Source organism: Aegilops tauschii, chromosome 5, assembly GCF_002575655.3.
Source record: "Aegilops tauschii subsp. strangulata cultivar AL8/78 chromosome 5, Aet v6.0, whole genome shotgun sequence".
In the NCBI taxonomy this organism is placed as follows: domain Eukaryota; kingdom Viridiplantae; phylum Streptophyta; class Magnoliopsida; order Poales; family Poaceae; genus Aegilops; species Aegilops tauschii.
The window spans coordinates 546,226,740-546,249,333 of NC_053039.3; the positions used below are offsets into that span (position 1 = coordinate 546,226,740).

General features: G+C 44.3%; 2 protein-coding genes across 3 annotated transcripts; both read left to right on the forward strand.

Annotated features, from left to right (window-relative positions):
- The first annotated feature begins 217 nt into the window (after positions 1-217).
- On the forward strand, positions 218-2,485 carry LOC109733976 (ras-related protein Rab11C). 2 transcript variants are annotated; one of them, XM_020293188.4, is made up of 3 exons: positions 218-394; positions 537-732; positions 1,752-2,485. In XM_020293188.4, exons 2-3 carry the CDS (start codon positions 568-570, stop codon positions 2,232-2,234), a joined length of 648 nt encoding a protein of 215 aa, XP_020148777.1. In that variant the 5' UTR covers positions 218-394; positions 537-567; the 3' UTR covers positions 2,235-2,485. The 2 variants fall into 2 exon arrangements, with proteins under 2 accessions (XP_020148777.1, XP_073354490.1); XM_073498389.1 differs by lacking the exon at positions 218-394 and having other exon boundaries at positions 554-732.
- Positions 2,486-19,389: 16,904 nt separating this feature from the next.
- LOC109733975 (protein NRT1/ PTR FAMILY 5.6) lies at positions 19,390-21,847 on the forward strand. Its single transcript, XM_020293187.4, has 2 exons — positions 19,390-19,670; positions 19,781-21,847. Exons 1-2 carry the CDS (start codon positions 19,514-19,516, stop codon positions 21,403-21,405), a joined length of 1,782 nt encoding a protein of 593 aa, XP_020148776.1. The 5' UTR covers positions 19,390-19,513; the 3' UTR covers positions 21,406-21,847.
- The last annotated feature ends 747 nt before the right edge of the window (positions 21,848-22,594 follow it).

Here is a 22,594-nt window from a genome sequence, read left to right on the forward strand (position 1 = left end):
AATACTCCCTCCGTCCCAAAATAAATGACTCAACTTTATACTAACTTTAGTACGTACAAAGTTAGTACAATCTTGAGTCACTTATCTTGGGACGGAGGGAGTACTTGTTATAATAACCCTCTCCCTGACCCCAAATGATAAAACAGTGATCCCATCTAAAAATAAAAGGTTGATGACAACTGTAAACTAATCCTCATCAATAATTAATCAGCAACCATTCGGCCTTGGGCTGGCTGCCCCGCTGTATACCCACCACCGCCCCCACTCCGCCTCTCGTTTCGTTTCCGTTTCTTTCCATCCCCCCCTTCCTTCCTTCCTTCCTCCACCCACCTCCCCCCTCTCCTCTCCGGCGCGCCTCCCCCACCGGCGAATCCGCAACCGAATCGAATCCCAGGTACGCGCGATTCCCTCCGGCGGCGATCCCTCCGCCACCTTTGCCGGATCCCGCGCCTCGGCCGGTCCCTTCCCTTTCTCCCTTTCCTCACCTACCGACTGATCTCCGTCTCGGCTGGATCTCGTCCGCGCGGTTGGTGCAGGATCCGCGTCGGCGGGCGGCGGCGGAGGCACATGGCGCACCGGGTGGACAACGAGTACGACTACCTCTTCAAGATCGTGCTCATCGGCGACTCCGGCGTCGGCAAGTCCAACATCCTCTCCCGCTTCACCCGCAACGAGTTCTGCCTCGAGTCCAAGTCCACCATCGGCGTCGAGTTCGCCACCCGCACCCTCCAGGTCATCTCTCCGCCCCCCTTTAGCGATCACGATCTAGGGATTTTTTTTCCCTCCACGGTTTTAGTGGTCTGGCGATGCATGCGCTCTCGATGTTCCTGTTTTGATCTAGATCGTTCCAAATAAGCTAATCTCTTTGATGATGATGTCTCGTTTGCACGTGTTGCCTGTTGATTAGTCTAGTACCCACGGTTGCTTTTTTGCATCATTGTGTTGTGTGCGCCGTTTGTTTTATCTGTGGTCAGGAGGCCCTTGGAATTGGTTGCAGAAAAATGGGCTAAGTTGAGTCTGCAAGGGCAGTGTCAACTTTAAATCAGATCTGGCTTTTATAGCGTCCATTTTTCCTCAAAAAGAAGAAGGAAACTTGCAATTGTGACTAACACTTGTTTTTGCTAGTTTATAGAAACTATCTACAGTTTGTCGGTTCCATGCTCCTTTCTCAGTAGTTTCAGAGGAACAAATGTTCATAAACTGGCAGAGCAATTTTAGTTATGCAGGACATTTGGTTTTCGCTGGCACTTGAATTTGAATGGCTGACGCAGTTCACAGAGCGTCTGAGCACTGTATTCTCATAATTCATGGATCGGAGCTTTCGATGTTCGTCTCTCGAAGCACGGCCTGTTTATGTAGAAGTGGTTCTTGATCAATCTATTACACCAATGTTCCTAAATATAAGACGTTTTGGATTTGAACTGACAAAACGTCTCATATTTAGGAACAGAGGTAGTACATCTTAAAAGAGTACTTAAACTTTTATGTTTAAGGAGCTGTTTAATTTTATCATGTACTCAGGTTAAAGCTCCAGCATAGTCAGACCTCATAATCTCTTTCCATTGCACGGACTTTTTCTGCGATAATGCATCTACCATATGCTTGTTTGTTTTTTTATTTGCCATGTGCATGTCTCTTGACAAGTTTTGTTTTAGCAAGTGAATTTTCATGTTCCATTTCTTTGAGGTATTGTGTGAATTACCATTTTAGTTCTGTTGGTTTTCTGATTGAGTTTGGAAGTATGATTACAGGTAGAAGGCAAGACAATTAAGGCTCAGATATGGGATACTGCTGGCCAAGAGAGGTACCGTGCAATCACAAGTGCTTACTACAGGGGAGCTGTGGGAGCTCTTTTGGTGTATGACATAACAAAGAAGCTATCATTCGAAAACATCAATAGGTGGCTCAGTGAGCTCCGTAACCATGCTGACTCCAACATCGTCATTATGATGGTTGGAAACAAATCCGACCTTAACCACCTGAGGTCGGTTCAGGAGGAAGAAGGACAGGCATTAGCAGAGAAGGAAGGGCTATCCTTCCTTGAGACCTCGGCACTGGAAGCCTTGAACGTCGAGAAGGCGTTTCAGACTATCCTTTCCGACATCCATCAGATCATAAGCAAGAAGGCGCTCGCTGCCCAGGAGGCTGCAGGAAGTGGACCTCCGACTCAAGGAACCACCATCAATGTTGCTGATTCATCCGGCAACATGAAGAAAGGGTGCTGTTCTACCTAGGTGCGAACAGAGAAGTGGTGATTCTGCAAAAGGATGCTCACATGGATCTTACGGCGCTCTAGGTGTTAGTTGGGTCCCTTTTGACTCCTTTTGGCCTGTAATTCTGGTGGGGTTGTATTAAAGTTCATACTGCTAGAAAGAAATTATCCCTTGGTAGATACCGTGTGTAGTTGCGAATTTTTGGTAGAGACCATTGTTTGTCAGTCAGACTTACTACAGTTTCAGAGCAATATCATGTTTCCTTTCAGGTATATGTTTTTGTCCTAAAACATTATATGCCCCGATCACCGGAGCAGCAACAATGGGATATATCTATCTCTTGTATTTGTTATGCGGATTGTGGTGTCATCCGAACATCTTTGTCCTACGAAGGACATGTCGTAAACATTGTTCTTGCAAACCGTGGAGCAGCTCATCTGTTCCTCTTTGTATGGTTCATCTGTTCCTCTTTGTATGGGTTTTGTTCGATCCTGCTTGCACATTCTCTTGTGGCTTGATCTACACTGTTCTGCATTCGGATTGGTCGTTTTCGTGTAATGTGAGGCTCCAGTTCCAAGATATAGATGCCCCAGATTACCGGAACAGCAGCAATGGGATGCTTCTATATCTTGTAGTGTTCCTTATGCGAATTGTGGCGCTATCCGAACATCTTGCAAACAGAGGAGCAGCTCACCTGGTCCTCTGGTGGCTTTCAGCCTTTTACGATGATCCTGCTCGCGCATTCTCTTGTTGCTTGAGCTACACTGTTCTGCATTCTAATGGCATGGGTTTCTGTAGTGTAATCTGGATTGTATGCTGATGGAATCGGTCCTGTGCTCATCTGCTTTAGCATATATCATAATCTGTTTCCACGTTGCATTGTCATTACAGTACAGGTCCAGAGGCCACGGAAAGCTCGTGCTTCTATTCAACCTTAAATCTCCTTTGAACTTTCAGTGCACTCATCCCCGCCTTTATGCCATCTTTTCATGCTCGGCCGATCCATTCCGCGACGTTTCATCGCTTTTTTTCGCAAAGTTCGCAAAAGATTGTTCAGATGCCCAGTCTTTCAGACATCAGCCATCAGACTGATGATACCACTGCAAACTTTGAACACAATTATTTGCGGGAACCTTCACACACAAGACTCTCGAGCAAACATCAACATCTGGCAAGTTCGCCATCTCGAACCGTTGTTCATCTGGAAGGAGAATATGTTCTCTTTTTTTTTGACAGAACCCTTACAGTATAATTGGTGCAACAAACCCAAATTGCAAGTACCATGCCTTGAACCTGGATGGGTGGGAAGGCATCAGCCCCTTCCCACCACTAGGCTATGCCTTAGTTTGCAGAATATGTTCTCTTTCACCGCCGCAAAATGGCAGTCAAATCCTTTCGACCGGTATGGGTAGGGGTGGTAGATCAGATGCTGGCAGAATGACTTTGTCAACTGTAGAGTCTACTGAGTCTGATAGAAGGATCCTTATCATCATCAGTCGACACAACGTTTGCCGAATCCTGTTCCTTCAGTTCCAAGAATCTTCCGGTCTGCAGCTACAGCCTACAGCTTTCTTTTCTGTTATCTAAATCCTTCCTTTTTGCAGGCAAAATCTGTTGTGCGATCCAGATCTAGTACTGCTACATCTCTCCATGTTCCATCATGATCTGCTCTCTGCTTATGATTATCAATCATGTGTTTTTGAATTTGAGAAAGTTAGCTTTCTTGGTACCGTCGTAAAGCTGTACAAACCGTACTCTTGCAAAATATTGCATTAAATAAAGATGTATAATATGAGAAAATAACATCATAGTTGTGCCGACAAGTGCACGTTGGGGGCCGTATGTTGTCGATTAATATTTTCCAACTCCCGCGATGGTAGGGCTCAATTCAGATTTTGTATGTTTTATGTCCTATCTCCTTTATCTTGATGCCCAGTGTCCTTCATTCTGTGGCTAAGCAAGTACAGAGTGGATGTCTGCCATGGTTCAATTCCATGGTCAAAAGGGGTTTATGCAAGTACAAGAAAATAAAGAAGGGCTTATTCTCCTCTGCACCCCTATGAACTAGTACTAGTAATTAACAAGATAAGTACAACTGGAGTAAATTAACCAAAGCTGAAGCTTACCCCTGCCCTGATGAGTGCACGCGCACTTTGGGGAACAGATTCAGTGTAAGATACCCAAAGCAGTATGCGCTTCTCCTCCCCTATCATGGATAAATAATATGGTACACCAACTGTTAATTGGCTGTTAAATATTCCCATTAATCTGTCTATGTAGGCAGCACCACCTTGCCTATCATGGAAAAGAAGGTTCATCCCACAATCTATATGCCTGTCCTAATCAGAGCAGAAACTGGCTACATAAAAAACTTGTGGCTAATTTAGTGTGCAATCTAGTGAGCAGTTAAGGTAATTGAGTACTAGCAAGCGTTTAAATTCCTCCCTAGCTAGCTAGATGCAGGTTAAAAAAAGATTGATTTATGGGCCATGCGGTTGACCGGGATATTATTAGCGACTGAACTTGGAGCTAATCATTCTGTGCCCCATCATGGAGTTGTGGCTGGAAATTCCCTGCTACCCACAGCCACACCTCATGCCACGCAACATAAAACACAAGGAACTGATTCCCTCAACATAATTATTTACACATCCATATGCAATTAGCACTAATCCTCTGCTCCCAGCATCAGAAGATCCAGCTATATCTAGTCCAGACATTTGTTGGCCTAACTACCACCGAAAGCTGCACTTACAATTAAGTAAGTAAAATGGGTTTTGCTGGACAACAACAGAAAAGATAAGTATTGCACAAAACTCATCAACTTAGTTAGTACTGTATGTCAAAGGTGGCAGCAGCAGTGGTGGACATGCTCTCTGTTTTTGGCTCATCTAGGCATCGACTTTTCTTCTTCTTTTTTGGGTGCAAAAGCGCATAGTACGTTTTTTTTATCTAGAGAAGGAAAAGGAAAACACTGAGAGTTTGAGTAAATTATAAGATTAATCTTCTGCCTTCAGCATCAGAAGATCTAAACCCATGTTGGAAGATCAATAGCGCATGGTATTAATTTTTTTTTTCATCCAGTGAAGAAAAAGAAGCATGATTTTGTCATGCATGCATGCATGATCCTGACCGATCGGGCTAGTGGAATTCGATATGGGCACCAGCTGTTCCCGCCCTGCATTTCGAGTGGCGCCGCATCGTCCATCCCATCATACTCATACATCGTATATGATCTTGGAGCACGTTTGATTATGCCAAGAGATAGGTTGCCAATCCAAATCCACCAGCTGTGCCATCGATTTGACTTGAGGGATCTATCAAGGCCTACCTGAAGCTGTAGCATTGAACATGACCTCACAGATTACTTTGCAGACAGATAAGCATGTACTAATACTAATAATAAGTAACTAATAAACACATTCAAGTACATAGTGCGATCCTCGTCCGGGCATCATGGGAGGATCGTGGCGAGCCGTTGGATCACCCGACCGGCAACCCCTGACCGTACGATCATCGACCTAAGCCACGCCGAGAGCTAACAAGCGGTCAACACGTGGACCTTCATCCACCTCCTTATCCAGGCAAAGACTTAGTTGGTGACGAGCCCTCACGGTCATTGTCACTGCCCTGCACTATCTGATCAATGGTCAAACGCGTATCCAAGCCACAGTGACACTACACGCTAGTTCCGGCGCATGTTGGAATGGCGATGCGCGCACATGTCATGATTGTTGTGAGTGAGTGCATCGACGCATGCAATATCTTTGGCTGGATTGCAACACCCCACCTACTGATATGTTTGTCCTGATCCCACAATGCATCGGGTCAATCCTTCGTTTTTTCATCGGCTTCCTATATGTTTGTTTGTTTGTAAATAGAGTTTTTTGTGTGTGCATTCATCGGCTTCCTATATGATTTGAACCTTGGTGGGTTATATGCAGCAAGTCAGAGAGCCCTGCTAGGTGCAATAGCGGTTCGATTTACTGTTCTTATGAGTAGATGTGGTGATCGGGGAGAGACTAATATCGCGGGCCTAATATCGCCCCCACCATGTTCTCTCGAAACAGGTTTTCACTCAGCTTTATATATAAAGCAACACCGGTCGAACCAATACATGATGACGAGGGGATCCTCTTACCAAGTTCGAAAGCTTCCACTGCGTTTTAGTCTATATTTTATTTGTATTGTGGGCAATAATTTGCATCCGGCCCGAAGCACGAAGGTCTGCATTACTCTATAACTTATCACCCACTAATCCCAAGTGGCGGCAAGTGCTGGTGCTAGCTCAGTACAAGCTACATTAGACATGTCGATTTTCATCCCATTTCTCCGTTTCAGAAAAATGAAAGAAAACCATCCCATTTCTTTCAGGTGAAGGCCTGAATTGAGCCATTATCACCCACTAACTGTAAGTGCTGATATTATTTTGAAAGAAAATTGTAAGTGCTGGTGCTAGCTGAGTACAAGCTACATTAGGCATGTCGATTTTGATTTCGTCCCATTTCTTTCATGTGCCAAATTTGGGTAGTTGGAGGCACCACTGCGTAAAGCAAGATCTAAAGTTGTGGCCTCCATCCATCCATTCATCCATGGTCCATCAGGGCGTCACCGATTGTTTCCAACTTGATGCTGTCGGAAGTATACACGGATCGCATGCAATGCATGCATGGTTGGCTGGTTAACTTCATTATATCTCCACTGTCATCGCTGACCAATGCTAAATTCTTGATTAATCAGTAGACCCCATCTGTTATGCACTTTAATCGACACCAATAGTAACATCGAGAAAGTACATTTCCTCCAAAGCAAATAGTCCTTTTAAGTATATTAGAAGAAAACATCAAGAAACACTCACCTGTCATTCTCGGCTTAATTGGTTCTTTTTTTAGAAACTCGGCTTAATTAGATGACCCGCTTGCTTAAAAAAAATAAAGGGTGTGTCTACCCCTATTAAGTATATTTCTTAGATATTTTTTCATGGCTAAGTCGATGATGGTAGCCGCATGATTTACTGTTGATTTTTAAAACCCTTGTATGAGTCTCAATACATACAGACTAGACATTGGATGACTTAGACCGCCGACTTGCACATAGGAGAAAAATTCTCCGGAAACTTCGATTGAGCAAAACCGAAATGTGAAAATTCAGGCCACAATTTGTGAAACAGTGATTCCACTGTTCTTGGGAACGCAATAATGGGATCAAGATCGCCTGCCACCATTGCTTTACACTAATGATCACCCCATTACATTACAGAATCGATTACATCTCTTGGTCAGATCAATGACATCCACAAACTAGTATGCTCAGGTGCCGATGTCGTGGTGGCACCTGTCGCGAAACAGTAAAACCAACAATTATTTCCCCCGGATATGGGCTACCTTAGGAGATCTATTCCTAGAATAAGACTAGTGCCTTTCCAGCAAAAGAAAAAGAAGACTAACTTGGGGCTGCTCCTGAGGTTCTTGTTTTTAAATTTAAGCACTACCACGCGGTTGACCTTTTGTATTATATATAGTGCACTTAGGATTTGACCAGCTTATGTAATATGATTTGACACGGACATCATGCTCTCTTCAGTGCTCGAAAGATGTCGTCTTTAGGGGCGTCACACGGTTTCCATGTGACTTGACCGCTGGTAAAGTTGATGAAATTATATTTAGATAAATTCACACGTTTTTGAACAAACAGAAAAGGTTAGAGGTATGGTAGAGAAAATTCTTAGGTTTGACTCCATATAAACGTAAAACGACAAGTTTTAGGAAAATGGAATCAAGCACGTCAAATTTAGGGTGTCCAGTAGTTTAGCTTGTTTTAGTACATTTCAGTCTAATTCCGATCCATTTTCCAAGATTGATCTTCCACTCGTTTAGCTAAGAAAGAATAGACCGGTATGAAGATTTGTAGACAGAAGGCTCCCGCCCAATGTTAAACTGAGGCCCTTGATCGGGGCGATGAAAGAAACCACCGCCAGCCATGAATATCCCCTTCTACCCAAATCCAAAATCGAAAGGTCCAAGAGGAACCTATGAAGAATGTAACACGAGATTCTGCATGATATATCCACGTGTCCATATTTTTCATGATTTGCTCTTGTAGAAAGGCTTGCGCAATACCAAGACACATAGAAACTACAAGAATGCACAAATACCAAGGTACATAGAAACTACAAGACTTAGGCTGTGTTTGGTTGAGCTGCAGATTCTGAAAAAGCTGCTGTGGAAAAGCTGCTATGAAAAAACTGCTGTGAAAAAGCTGGAAGCTGTTTGGTTAAAACAACTGTGAAACTGTCGATTTGGCTGTGAATTGTCTGTAATGCCCATTGGGGCCTGAGTGAATATGTTTATATGCTAATTGACCATAAAGCCGTGATGTGTACATTTGTAGGTAATTGAACGATCATTTTGCAAAGAAAATTTATGACAATGCAGGTGATTCATAGTTAACGCATACGTAACTCGACGACTATTATTACGGAACACATGCATCATACAAAATACATATGGTTGAATTTGCAACCAACTTCTGATTGACCGTAAAACACTTATTTGTAAGTTAATTGACAAATAAATGGCTGTTTTGATAAGGGAAAAAAAATCATCTTTTAGATGTTGCTTTATACTATATATACAAAAAATTAACTTGATCCAATTGAGCCGAAGACAATATAGAAAATCTGGATCCAGTTGTTTAGGAAAACAGTGATCTGTACATTGTTAGGCAATGAAACAACATAGAATTGTGTTTAAAAAAAAAGAAACCACATAGAATTTGCAAGAGCATAATAGCATGGGATGACATCCAATCACAAATTCAACAAGATATTCCAATCATTTGGGCGTAGAAGCATTACCACATACACATATCACTAGTAGAAAATGGAGTTTTATCACCGGTTCGTAAGGGCCTTTAGTGCCGGTTCTGCAACCGGCACTAAAGAGTGGGGACTAAAGGTCCCCCCCTTTAGTACCGGTTTGGCACGAACCGACGCTAACGTGCCACCACGTGGCACGAGCCAGGCCCGAGTGCGTGTAGGACATTAGTACCGGTTGGTAACACCAACCGGTACTAAATGTTTGGGTGTGTTTTGGTTTTAATTTTTATTTTTCCTTTAGTTTTGTGTTTTCAATTTAATTTAGTGATTGTTTTACATTATAATGAGTTGTTAAATCATTAGGTGAAAGTACCGCAGATTAGTTTCGACTGGATGCATGTGGATCCTAGCTAAGTGATCAAGTATATGCCATATCCATATTAGTGATCTAAGTAATATGGATATGGCATGTACTTGATCACTTAGCTAGGATCCATCCAGTTGAAACTAATATGCGGTTTCTTTCATAAATGATATAATAACTCATCATCATCATCATCATATTAATATAAAAACTCTTGCATCATATCATCACCAACAACAGTATATACTAGCTAGCAAAGATATCATCGAGTTTAACATGGTCATGATATTATAAGCGTTCATAACACCACAAAAGCATATCACTCTTTGAGATTAAGTTCAGGACGAAGAACACGGTCACGCATGAGAGGACAACAAGTACTAAGAGCATGATAACTAGCTAAATCACTCCTGCTACTCTCTCTCAGGTAAAATAGCATAGAACATGTATAGCTCTCCTGATTCATCATATTGGAGCATGCAGATGAACCTGTCTCCTAATCGTGGGCTGCGCTTCTGATTGCTGCCCCCTAGTACTTCTCTGTGATCGTTAACAATTTTGCTCCAATCTTTCACTATTAAGCATTCAACGCTTTCAGAAATCCTGAATGCACTCATGTGCACTGTAGGATATCTTGGCCGTAAGCTAACAATTGACATGCGACCTTTAGTCTCGATCCACTGAGGCACAACTGTCATCGGGAGTCCCTGTTGAAGAACATCATATAGTAATTAATATACTTAGCAATGAAAGTTTAGCTTGAAAAATAATGTATGCAAAAGATGCACTGAGGACTAATAGTAAAAATCTTACCATCTTTCCTAAATACATGTGACCGTAGTTCAATACGATCACTATTGGTCGCACGTTTTGAGTACTAAGATTTTCAAATTTAGGAAAATGATTTCTCTTGACAGCATCAAGATCCTCAAGCCATGAAACATAATGACTTATCTCCTCGCAGTTTAGTTCAGCCCCGGGACAATGGATGGTCCTGTCTACCAAGCGCCGAACATGTTTGCTTGAATCAAAATAAGCTGTCAATAGAAATTACTTGTCAACTATTTTTGAATAAACAATATCGAAGACATAAATATGGTTGAGAAACTCACATAATGGTAGAACTGGAGGCGTCTGCACATCGACCCAGATGTCTCTATTACCTTCAATATCATCTTCCGGACGAATATCAAAGGTGATAACCATATCAGGGTCAAATGCATAAGTCTTGCATAGTGCTTGCCAAGTTTTGCATTCAAAATAGGTGTATGTGTCTGCATTGTATAATTTGACGTTGAAAGTATAACCATGCTCGGTCTTCAGGTAAACAATCTTTACCTCCATAGTTTCCATAGCACTGAAACCTATCTTATCCAAGACAAAAATTCTTGCATGGCAGGGGATGCGCTAGTACAATAGTGAAAATTAAAAATTATAAGTTGAAGCAAATGAAGCATAAGTCATGCTTAATTACGAAAAAAGACTTGCCGTTGTGACTTACTGTATCCACTTCGAAGGTCTCATCCAGCTTGATGCTGAAGCGACTATCATAAACAAGGAAATTTCTGTCGCACAGGCCGCGCTGGTCTTCACAGTATTCGCACTTAATGAAATCTTTTTCGTCGTCAGACGACATTTCCTATGTTCATATAGGTGAAACATTAAACACTTACTAGTTCTATTAATTCAACTAATTCAACTACTTCTATTAATTCAACTAGTTCTATCAATTCAACTAGTTCTATTAATTCAACTAATTCAACTAAGCATTTACTAAAAATAAACTAGTTCTATTAATTTTCTTACTAAAATAAAGTAGCTAGTTATATATATATAGTAATATTTTAATTAGATCATCAAATCTCAAATACCTAAATTTTCTTACTAAAAATAAACTAGTTCTATTAATTCAACAAATTCAACTAAGAATTTACTAAAAATGAACTAGTTATATTAATTTTCTTACTAAAATATATAAAGTAGCTATATATAGTAATATTTTAATTAGATCATCAAATCTCATATACCTAAATTTTCTTACTAAAAATAAACTAGTTCTATTAATTCAACTAGTTCAGCTAAGCATTTACTAAAAATAAACTAATTATATTAATTCAACAGAAAATTTGACATGCATTAATCTAAACAACAAAAAACAGAAAATAAGTAAAAAAGTGTGTCTCTGTGTGTGTCTCTGTGTGTGTATGTGTGTGTATGTGTGTTTGTGTGTGTGTAAGAGCGGGGCGGCGGCGTACGGGCAGCGGGGACGGCGCGACGGGCGGCGGGCCGGGGGCGACGGCGCGGCGGGTTGCGCGACGACGGGGCCGGCTGGGGCGGCGACGGGGGCGGCGACGACGACGGCGACAGGGACGGGCTGGGGCGCGACAGGGGCGGCGACGGGGGCGAAGAACAAACTGAAACGAACTGAAAATATTCGTAAGTGGTGCTTATATAGCGGTGACCATTAGTACCGTTTGATCCACCAACCGGTACTAAAGGCCTATTTTGGCCAGGCCAAGAGGCGGGAAGAGTAGGCCTTTAGTACCGGTTGGTGGCTCCAACCGGTACTAAAGACCCACCTTTAGTACCGGGTTGGGCTACCAACCGGTACTAAAGGGGGTGCGCTGCCACCCCGCAGTGTAGAAAGTTTAGTCCCACCTCGCCGGGCGAAGGGCAGCCGCACTGGTTTATAAACCCAGCCGCGGCTGCTACTTTGAACTCCCTTGTAAAGCAGGCTTCTGGGCCTAACTATGGCGCGCTGCCCTGTGAGCCTGCTGGCCCTTGTGGGCCTGAATTTCCACGCCCGTGGTCTAGCAGGCCCACTGGGCAGCGCCCCAATAATTTTTTATATAGTTTTTTTCTTTTCTTCTATTTATTTCTGAGTAGTTTTTTATATAGTTTTTTCATTTCTGCTTTTTTTATTTTCTTCTATTTATTTCTGATTAGTTCTTATATAGTTTTTTTCTTTTCCCCAAATCGGTAAATGACTAAAAAATAGCAAATGCTGTCAGAAAGTGTTGCAAATTTTTTTATATAGTTTTTTCTTTTCTTCTTTATTTATTTTCTTCTATTTATTTCTGAGTAGTTTTTTATATAGTTTTTTCTTTTCTGCTTTTTTTATTTTCTTCTATTTATTTTTGATTAGTTTTTTATATAGTTTTTTTCTTTTGCCCAAATCGGTAAATGACTGAAAAATAGCAAATGTTGTCAGAAAGTGTTGAAAATTGATGACGTCGCTTTGAATGGTGCGTACGGAACGCAAAAAAAGTCTGGAGTTGTAATTAGTTTAAAAAATGAAGTGCCAGTGTAACAGATGAGTTCTCGTCCGAAACCCTGATACTCCGAAAAAGATTGTCCAGTTTGTACACGAAATGCGTCCAGTTTTTGCCGTAACCCTCTCTACTCTTTTGCACATGCTATGTGGGTGAAATGATGATACCATGCCAAGTTTCGACATTTTCAGAGTTCATTTTGTAGTCATTTTCAATTTCACGGTCATTTAGCTCTCTAAACAAATCGGTAAATGACTAAAAAGTAGCAAATGATGTCAAAAAGTTTTTAAAATTGACGACGTCGCTTTGAATGGTGTGTACGGAACGCAAAAAAGTCTGGAGTTGTAATAAGTTTAAAAAAATGAAGTGCCCATGTAACAGATGAGTTCTCGTCAGAAACCCTGATACTTCAAAAGAGATTGTCCAGTTTGTACACAAAGTGCGTCCAGTTTTTGCCGTAACCCTCTCTACTCTTTTGCACATGGTATGTGGGTGAAATGATGATACCATGCCAAGTTTCGACATTTTCAGAGTTCATTTTGTAGTGATTTTCGATTTCACGGTCATTTAGCTCTTTAAACAAATCGGTAAATGACTGAAAAATAGCAAATGATGTCAGAAAGTGTTGAAAATTCATGACGCCGCTTTGAATGGTGCGTACGGAACGCAAAAAAGTCTGGAGTTGTAATAAGTTTAAAAAAATGAAGTGCCAGTGTAACAGATGAGTTCTCGTCCGAAACCCTGATACTCCGAAAGAGATTGTCCAGTTTGTACACGAAGTGCGTCCAGTTTTTGCCGTAACCCTCTCTACTTTTTTGCACATGCTATGTGGGTGAAATGATGATACCATGCCAAGTTTCGACATTTTCAGAGTTCATTTTGTAGTGATTTTCAATTTCACGGTCATTCAGCTCTCTAAACAAATCGGTAAATGACTAAAAAATAGCAAATGATGTCAGAAAGTTTTGAAAATTGATGACGTCGCTTTGAATGGTGTGTACGAAACGCAAAAAATTCCGGAGTTGTAATAAGTTTAAAAAATGAAGTGCCCATGTAACAGATGAGTTCTCGTCAGAAACCCTGATACTTCGAAAGAGATTGTCCAGTTTATACACGAAGTGCGTCCAGTTTTTGCCGTAATCCTCTCTACTCTTTTGCACATGCTATGTGGGTGAAATGATGATACCATGCCAAGTTTCGACATTTTCAGAGTTTATTTTGTAGTGATTTTCAATTTTACGGTCATTTAGCTCTTTAAACAAATCGGTAAATGACTGAAAAATAGCAAATGATGTCAGAAAGTGTTGAAAATTGATGACGTCACTTTGAATGGTGCGTACGGAACGCAAAAAAGTCTAGAGTTGTAATAAGATTAAAAAAATGAAGTGCCAGCGTAACAGATGAGTTCTCGTCCGAAACCCTAATACTCCGAAAGAGATTGTCCAGTTTGTACACGAAGTGCGTCCAGTTTTTGCCGTAACCCTCTCTACTCTTTTGCACATACTATGTGGGTGAAATGATGATACCATGCCAAGTTTCGACATTTTCAGAGTTCATTTTGTAGTGATTTTCAATTTCACGGTCATTTAGCTCTAAACAAATCGGTAAATGACTAAAAAATAGCAAATGATGTCAGAAAGTGTTGAAAATTGAGGATGTCGCTTTGAATGGTGCGTACGGAACGCAAAAAAAGTCTGAAGTTGTAATAAGTTTAAAAAATGAAGTGCCAGTGTAACAGATGAGTTCTCGTTCGAAACCTTGATACTCCGAAAGAGATTGTCCAGTTTGTACACGAAGTGCGTCCAGTTTTTGCCGTAACACAAGAAGTCCGGAGTTGTAATAAGTTATTAAAGATAAAAAAGAGGCACAATGCTCGTTAATTAGCTTCAAGCCTTTTGGAATAGTGCAAACTGCACTGCACATAGCTCCGTGCAGTCTACACTATTTCTCAAGGCTTAAAGCTAAGCAACGTGCAGATGAGCATTGCGCCTCTCCTTCATCGTCTCTGCACTCAGGGCTTATAAACCGCTCCTAGTGCCTCTCTCTTCGCGAGGTGGGACTAAAAAACAGCTTACTAAGAAACTATAGTACCGGTTCATGGCACGAACCGGTACTAAAGGTGCCCGTGGGGCCCCAGCCTGACCACAGCCTGACGCAGCCTCATTAGTATCGGTTCGTGACACGAACCGGTACTAAAGGTTGCTCACGAACCGGTACTAATGATCTCCGCCCGCCTAGCCGTTGGAACCGGCACTAATGGACACATTAGTGCCGGCTCAAAATCAAACCGGCACTAATGTGCTTCACATTTGACCCTTTTTCTACTAGTGTATAAAGCACAATCCACGCACACATATACTTGAAAATGCACTGATAGCAGCAATATACAGCAACCACTAACGAAAATGTACTCACCATATCCAATCTGTGCTATTAATCATTACATCACAAAAAACAGAAAATGAATAATGAAGAGGGAACGATAGATGGGGATGATGGATGAGGAGGAGGGATGGAAGGAGGAGGGAAGGGAGTAGAAGACCAGAGGGCCGGTGCGCCGGCGCCGGTGGATCAGGGCCACCGTGAGCAAGGGAGGGGGGAGGAGTGGGAGGAAGAAGCGACGGGAGGAGGAGACCGGAGGAACAGTGCTCCGGCGCCGCCGCGAGCGGGGGAGGAAGAGGAAGGAAGTAGGGATGTGGGAGGAGGGAGGAGGGAGGAAGGAGATAGGAGGGTCGCCGGGTGGTGGGCGGTGGGCGGTGGCAGTGGGCGGCGACCGGTGGCGGCCAAACCCTAGCCGTGCGTGGGAGGCGGCGGCAGCTCCCGTCCTTTCCTTTTTTTGTCGCTCGTGCGCGAGTGCAAGCAACTCGTTCCTTTCGTGCTAGAGGAAAGAAAAGATCGAAGCGGTATGACTTGCCAGTGGCATTGGTGGGTAAATACTTCTCAACTGTAAGGGGACAGCTAAAAACGGTTGGTTTAGAAGCTGAGAAGTTGGGGGTACCCCAGCTGCGAAATTTACACTATGTAAAAGCTACAGATTGTCAAAAGCTGCTTCAAAAATTTATCCCTTTGGTTGGCTTCTACTCCCTCTGTAAACTAATATAAGAGTGTTTAGATCACTAAAATAGTAATCTAAACGATCTTATATTAATTTACGGAGGGAGTAGCTTTTTCAAAGCAGAAGTTGGCTAAAAAAGTCTAGCTGTCGCATGCTTGGATCAGTCTCGTCTTATTTCTATTTTGGTTAATTGGATGCGCGGCCAGAACAAAGTTTTGTAAGCCAAAAAGTAAGAGAAACCCCAACCACAAGACCGGCACCGGTCTTCTTTTACAGTAGTTTCGAAGGAAATGAACATGTGGGAGAAACTATTCCCACCCACGGAGTTAACATGGCAGATCCGAGGTCGGGCCTAGCTAGGATGGCTAGCTCACCAACCATGATGCAACAAAAGGTTGTTTACTTGTGTTGTGTTGAAAGTACGTACACACTATACATATACTTGGCGCATCTTGGCTAATTACTTCAAGAAGCAAAGTCACTAGCTAGAGTGCAATTCACACAATGTTTCAACGATACTCATACTCCGCCTAATCATTAATGTAGCAAGAGATCGGGATGGTTCCTTTTAGATCCGGCGGACTAGAGTGGTCAAAGTCAGGCTAGTGTGGCGTGCTGCCTTCAAAGTGACCCAAGTCAGCGAATCGTGAGCGCAATATACTACTCCCTCCGATTTAAATTAATTATCGCTGATTTAGTATTAAACGTAAGTACGAGGATGCATAAAAAGAACTACTCCCTTCATAAAGAAATATAAGAGCGTTTAGAAAGTGATCTAAACGGTTTTATATTTGTTTACGGAGGGAGTAGTTTTTTTGGGACATAAAAAAAACTAGTTAGCCAACGACTAACGCATAATAGCTGCCAATTTAGCAGACCGTAATTATCGCCATAATGCATTGCACGCCACATGCATTCGTACTGTGGATCGATCTTCCAGCTAGAGCACCAAATCAAAGCATGAACCGCCGGATGTATGTGTGTACACATCTTCCAGCCATATATATATATATATATATACATATATATATATATATATATATATATATATAATCTGAACTGCATCATACGCATGGATGCAGATGCAGCTCTCTATCACATCGCGTTGCATCATCTCCATCTCCGTCTCAGGCCTAGTGGAGCGTGGCATTTACAAGAGGACGCACCGTCTACGTCCGTCGCTGATGGCACTCAAAGACTTTGGATCATATCGATCGTGAGGGACCACGTGGACCTGCCGGACGAACGCAATGCATGCAGGCATGAAACACGTGCTTAATTCGCCGCGCCGCGCAAAGTCAGAGGGACATCCGATAAATAAATTAGAATTTCCCGCAAAAAATTAATAGAAAAAGAGATTTTTTTTAGAGAGAGAAATGTGTTTGAGATGGGCCGTGCGAGAGGCAATGTGTTCACGCATGTGCCGGCCGTGGAGGGTCATCTCTGCATACGACGATGGCTGGCGTACTGCGTTGCTGGTGAGTGCAGTGAATGCATATATACGTTTCCGCTCCAACTACGTACTGCCGTCACATGCACAAGTCAGCAACGACTTTGGTGGCAAGCATGAGTGAGTGATGCTCCATCATCGCCGTTTGATCCAAATTTGGTTGAAGCCCAAGGACGGATCCAGGGTCAGCTCTTTCGGATGTACACGGCCTTCTAGAAACTGCGCAGTTAAAAATTTCTAAGGCCGTGTACAGTTATGCTATTTTATTAGTGTCACGTGGGATAGACGCTGAGGTAGAGGACAGAAAATACAAAAAAGAAGGCTTGCCTTCTCTTAGGGCATGCATAATGGTGCCACCCACACAAAAATGATGCTATCTTACCTGTGTCGGGTAGGAAAAATACTGGGGTGAGGAGAGAGAAATCAGAATACAAGACTTGCATTTTCTTAATTAAGAGACGATCTCTTCGCGGAATATTTCTCACCACATATTTACGTATATCTAGCTTTTCCCGAAAGTTTACGTATATCTAGTTACTAAAGATAAGACTAAAAGATATCAAGTTGTACATGTATTTTTATTGCCATATCTTAAATCCATGTCAGGATTAAGATAAGACCGTCTTATCAACCACTGTATATGGCCCTTAATTAAGAGATGATCTCTCAACATAATAATCTCACCACATAATTATTGTCATCTCTAAATTATCTGAAAGTCTTAAAGATATAATTGTCTTATCAACCACCGTATATACCCTAACCTTAATTATTAATATATATATATATAAATAAATAATTTATATTTCATAAGGTGTAAGAATTGCTTAGGTTTGTGAAGAATTTGCCACGCTAACCTCATGACAGGGACCAATGCTCTCACAAAATTATAAGGATAGTACCATGCATTTTTGATAAATAAGGTAAGCCAGATGAAAATTTTAGTGTAAAGAAATCAAATTATAGGGGAAAAATAGAATTAACTCATTTCATAGATACAAATTTTTTACAGTCATCTGACCTGGTTAAATCAACACACGACTTGAGATTTTAAATCTTAGTAGTTGTCTAAAAACTGTACACTGCTCATTTACTCGGTAGATGGAGCACCATGCTTACTGCATAATCTTACCATTTTTCATATATAAATTGTTCAAATTAACACCCACATGATTATATATGAATAGTATCTAAAATTGTGCTATACTCATTTAAGATTTTGTTGTTTTTTCATATACATAATAACTCACTACCGGTTTGCTTTGACTACCTAACTACTACTCCTAAGAATTGTTTTTGATGTTACACCTTATTTAATGAGGAAAGCAAGTTATTATATTAATCTAGACATGAGTCTAAGCACTAAACAAAGGAAGTGATGATTTTACTCTCATAAACACACACTAAAGGAGAGTTTGTGCATTGCCATGGCAACCGCCAAGTGCATATGGAGCGCGCTCTATATGCATTATGACGGCTGCCCATACGACGACTCTGCTAGAGTTTCCTTAAGGTCGCATTTGGCAACTAAGTATATTTAAAGTTATTGTAGAATATATATTTTGTGTGTTTTTAGAAACTATAGCCTTAAAAACTTTGTTGTATTTGGCATCAACAAATACCATGGTTTCATATAAAAGAAAGTTGTATGTGGATGCATATTTAATGCATATCATACTGCACGTAGGCTATTAAAGAAGTAATATCTACATTAAGATACAGGCTAATTAAGATAGTACAAGCTATATCAAACAAGCTGTATCTACACTAGATATGCTGCATTAATTTAGACCTCTAGGTCAGTGGCAGAGCTATGTTGAGGCCAAGGGGTGCCGCTGCCCCCCAGCCTTGGACCAATTTCTGAAGAATTTTTTTTAGAGAGGCTTAGATTAGTTTTTTTTTTTTACATTTGGCTGCCCCAAACACTGATGATTTGTCTTTCGCCCCATCTCCCCCACTCTCTAGGTGTGATGTGAGTGTGAGTTTTGACACACTTCTGAAAATAAACAAAAAAAAATCGCCAACAAATTCCTCAAATCGGTTCATTCCCTCAAGAACTTTGGTAAAAATCACAAAAACGGGGCCTCCTTTCGTGGATTCGATTCGCACGCGTGCACACACAAACACACACACACACGCGGAGAGGGACGTGGCCTTTCTTCCCCCAACATCCCCTGCCTCCCCCACTCCGTCCATGTCCCACCCGCGCGGCTATATAACTCGACCTCTTTTCCTCCCAGCCTCACACCAAGAACCACCGATCAATCTGCTACGTCCAAAAGCGCAGTAGAGCGAGTCCTTTTGCTTAGTTTGGACTTTGGAGAGAGGTTGTTGACTCGGTGATGAGGAAGCAGCAGGGTTTAAGCGGCGGCGGCCATGGCGTCGGCGCCGATGATGGGGAGTGGGACAAATGGGTGGACGACTCCTCCGTCGACCACCGCGGCCGCCCGCCCCTCCGCGCCGCCACCGGCTCATGGAGGGCCGCCATGTTCATCATCCGTAAGCTCCCTCCTCAAACTGCCTGCCAGATCTCTCTGTCTTTGTCTTTGTCTTTGTCTCTGTCTCTGTTCGTTTGGTTGATGGCAGTTCTTGTTGTATGGATTTGGCAGTGATCGAGTTCAGCGAGCGGCTGAGCTACTTCGGCATCGCCACGAGCCTCATGATCTACCTCACCAAGGTGCTGCACCAGGACATGAAGGTCGCCGCCGTGAACTCCCAATACTGGATGAGCGTCACCACCCTCATGCCGCTCCTCGGCGGCTTCCTCGCCGACGCCTACCTCGGCCGCTTCCGCACCGTGCTCCTCTCCACCGTCGTATACCTCCTCGGCCTCGTCCTGCTCGCGGTGGCGCAGCTGGCGCCGGGACTGAGGCCTGGCGGTGTCTCTGTGCCGCGGGTTCACGAGACGCTCTTCTTCGTCGGGATCTACCTCGTGTCCGTCGGCACCGGCGGCCACAAGCCGGCGCTCGAGAGCTTCGGCGCTGACCAGTTCGACGACGGCCACGCCGGCGAGCGGCTTCAGAAGATGTCCTACTTCAACTGGTGGAACTGCGCGCTCTGCTCGGGGGTGCTGCTTGGGGTCACCGTCGTCGTCTACATCCAGGAGCGGGTCGGATGGGGCGCCGCCACCGTGCTCCTCGCCGCCGTCATGGGCTGCTCCCTCGTCGTCTACCTCGCGGGGTGGCGGACCTACCGGTACAGGGTGCCGCAGGGCAGCCCCCTCACGCCTCTGCTGCGGGTTGCTGTGGCTGCGGTCATGAAGCGGCGCCTTCAGCTGCCAGCCGACGCCGGCGAGCTGTACGAGGAGGACGACGGCAAGAAGAGGCTGCTCTGCCACACCGACCAGCTCCGGTGTCTCGACAAGGCGGCAATCTTTGAGCATGGTGGCGAGGTCTGGAGCGGGGCGTGGCGTCTGGCGACGGTGACGCAGGTGGAGGAGACGAAGCTGGTGGTGTCGATGGTGCCCATCTGGGTGGCCACGCTCCCGTTCGGCATGGCGGCGGCGCAGGTGTCCACCTTCTTCATCAAGCAGGGCATGGCCATGGACCGCCACCTCGGCCCACACTTCGTGCTCCCGCCGGCGTCCGTCTTCGCGCTCGCCGCGGTTGCCATGATCGCCACCGTGGCGCTCGTCGACAAGGTGCTCGAGCCGTGCCTGCGCCGCGGGACGGGCGCCGAGCGCGGGATCAGCGTCCTCAGACGCATCGGAGTGGGCATGGCGTTCGCCGTGTTGGCCATGGCCGTGGCAGCCGTCGTCGAGCGGCGCCGCCTCGACTCCAAGGTCACCATGTCGGTGTTCTGGCTGGTGCCGCAGTTCGCGCTGATGGGCGTGGGCGACGGGTTCGCGCTGGTGGGGCTCCAGGAGTACTTCTACGACCAGATGCCGGAGACGATGCGCAGCCTGGGCATCGGGCTGTACCTGAGCGTGATCGGCGCCGGGAGCTTCCTGAGCAGCCAGTTGATCGCGGCGGCGAGCCGCCTGAGCTCGCACGGCGGGCGGCGGGACGGGTGGTTCGGCAAGGACCTGAGCCGGAGCAGGCTGGACCTCTTCTACTGGCTGCTGGCCGGCATCTCCGCCGCCAACCTGGGCTTCTACGTGCTCGTCGCCACCCGGTACTCGTACAAGCAGCAGACCGCGAAGGCCGGCAGGGTCGGCGCCGACAAGGACGGTTCCGGCATCGATAGACCGTACAATCACAAGTGCGTACTACAGGGGAGCGCTTTTGGTGTATGACATAACGAAGAAGCATCAACATCGTCAACATTTTAACCACCAGAGGAAGATGGCCAGGCATTAGCAGAGACGGAAGCCTTGAACGTTGATGAGAAGGCGTTTCAGACCATTCTTTCCTACATCCATCAGATCATAAGCAAGAAGGCGCTCCCTGCCCATGGCCTCGGACTCAAGGAACCACTATCAATGTTGCCGATTCATCCTGCAACACCAAGAAAGGGTGCTGTTCAACCTAGGCGTGAACTGAGAAGTGGTGATAGAGCATCTCTAACTCATCCCCTGTAAAATTAGAGCCCTAAAATTTAGAGGAGTAAACGGCGGAGTATCCTTTACAGGAGTATATGTGCTCTTCTAAAGTACTCCCTCCGTTCTCAAATATTTGTCTTTCTAGACATTTTAAATGGACTACAACATACGGATGTATATGGACATATTTTCAAGCGTAGATTCACTCATTTTGCTTCGTATGTAGTCACTTGTTGAAATCTCTAAAAAGACAAATATTTAGGAACGGAGGGAGTAGTACGGTTTCTAACCAAACCCCTAAACTTAACTCCTTAAAAAAATGAACACAAATTCGATGCAAATTTGATCAAACTAGTCAATCAAACTTGATTCAAACTCGATTGAACATTAAACAAAATATAAAGATCACATAAAAACGAAACAAACTACTCATCATTGCTATCCGTGATCTCGGCCATCATCCTGTCCAATTCCTCGTCGGGCATGGGGCCGGTGCCCTCCATTATTACAGAAACATGACCCTCATCTTCTTGAATTCAAGTGAAGGTGGCAATTTTATTGCATGTATACACGCATGTTTTTATGAGCATGCAATATTTAAGGAACTCCCCTCCCCCCAACCCCCCTCCCGCGTCGTCTCCTCTGAGGCGACTCGGGGGGCAACCCTAGCATCGTCGCCTCGCTCTCTCCCCCCTCTCACTCCCCTCCGTCGCTACCAAAGGGGCTCCTGGCGCTCACGCGCAGCCCCGGTCGGTGGCGCACGGCATGGCCTGGGCGGCGGGCGGCACCGACGGGTGCTGGTGGGAGACCTCCACGGCTGCGCGGGCAGCGTGGTGGTCACGGACGTCGGTGATGCGGTGGCGCCTCGCTGGCCGCCGGACCACCTTGGAGAAACTTGGGTGCCGCCCGATCTGCTCTGTTCCATGCTAGCGCGGGTCCTCGG

Excerpts from the sequence above, each read along its gene's own strand:
- LOC109733976 (XM_020293188.4), top strand. The coding sequence starts at position 568 with ATGGCGCACCGGGTGGACAACGAGTACGACTACCTCTTCAAGATCGTG. Across the intron at positions 733-1,751 it reads TCGCCACCCGCACCCTCCAG|GTAGAAGGCAAGACAATTAA; the intron begins GTCATCTCTCCG and ends GTATGATTACAG.
- LOC109733975 (XM_020293187.4), top strand. The coding sequence starts at position 19,514 with ATGAGGAAGCAGCAGGGTTTAAGCGGCGGCGGCCATGGCGTCGGCGCC. Across the intron at positions 19,671-19,780 it reads GGCCGCCATGTTCATCATCC|TGATCGAGTTCAGCGAGCGG; the intron begins GTAAGCTCCCTC and ends TGGATTTGGCAG.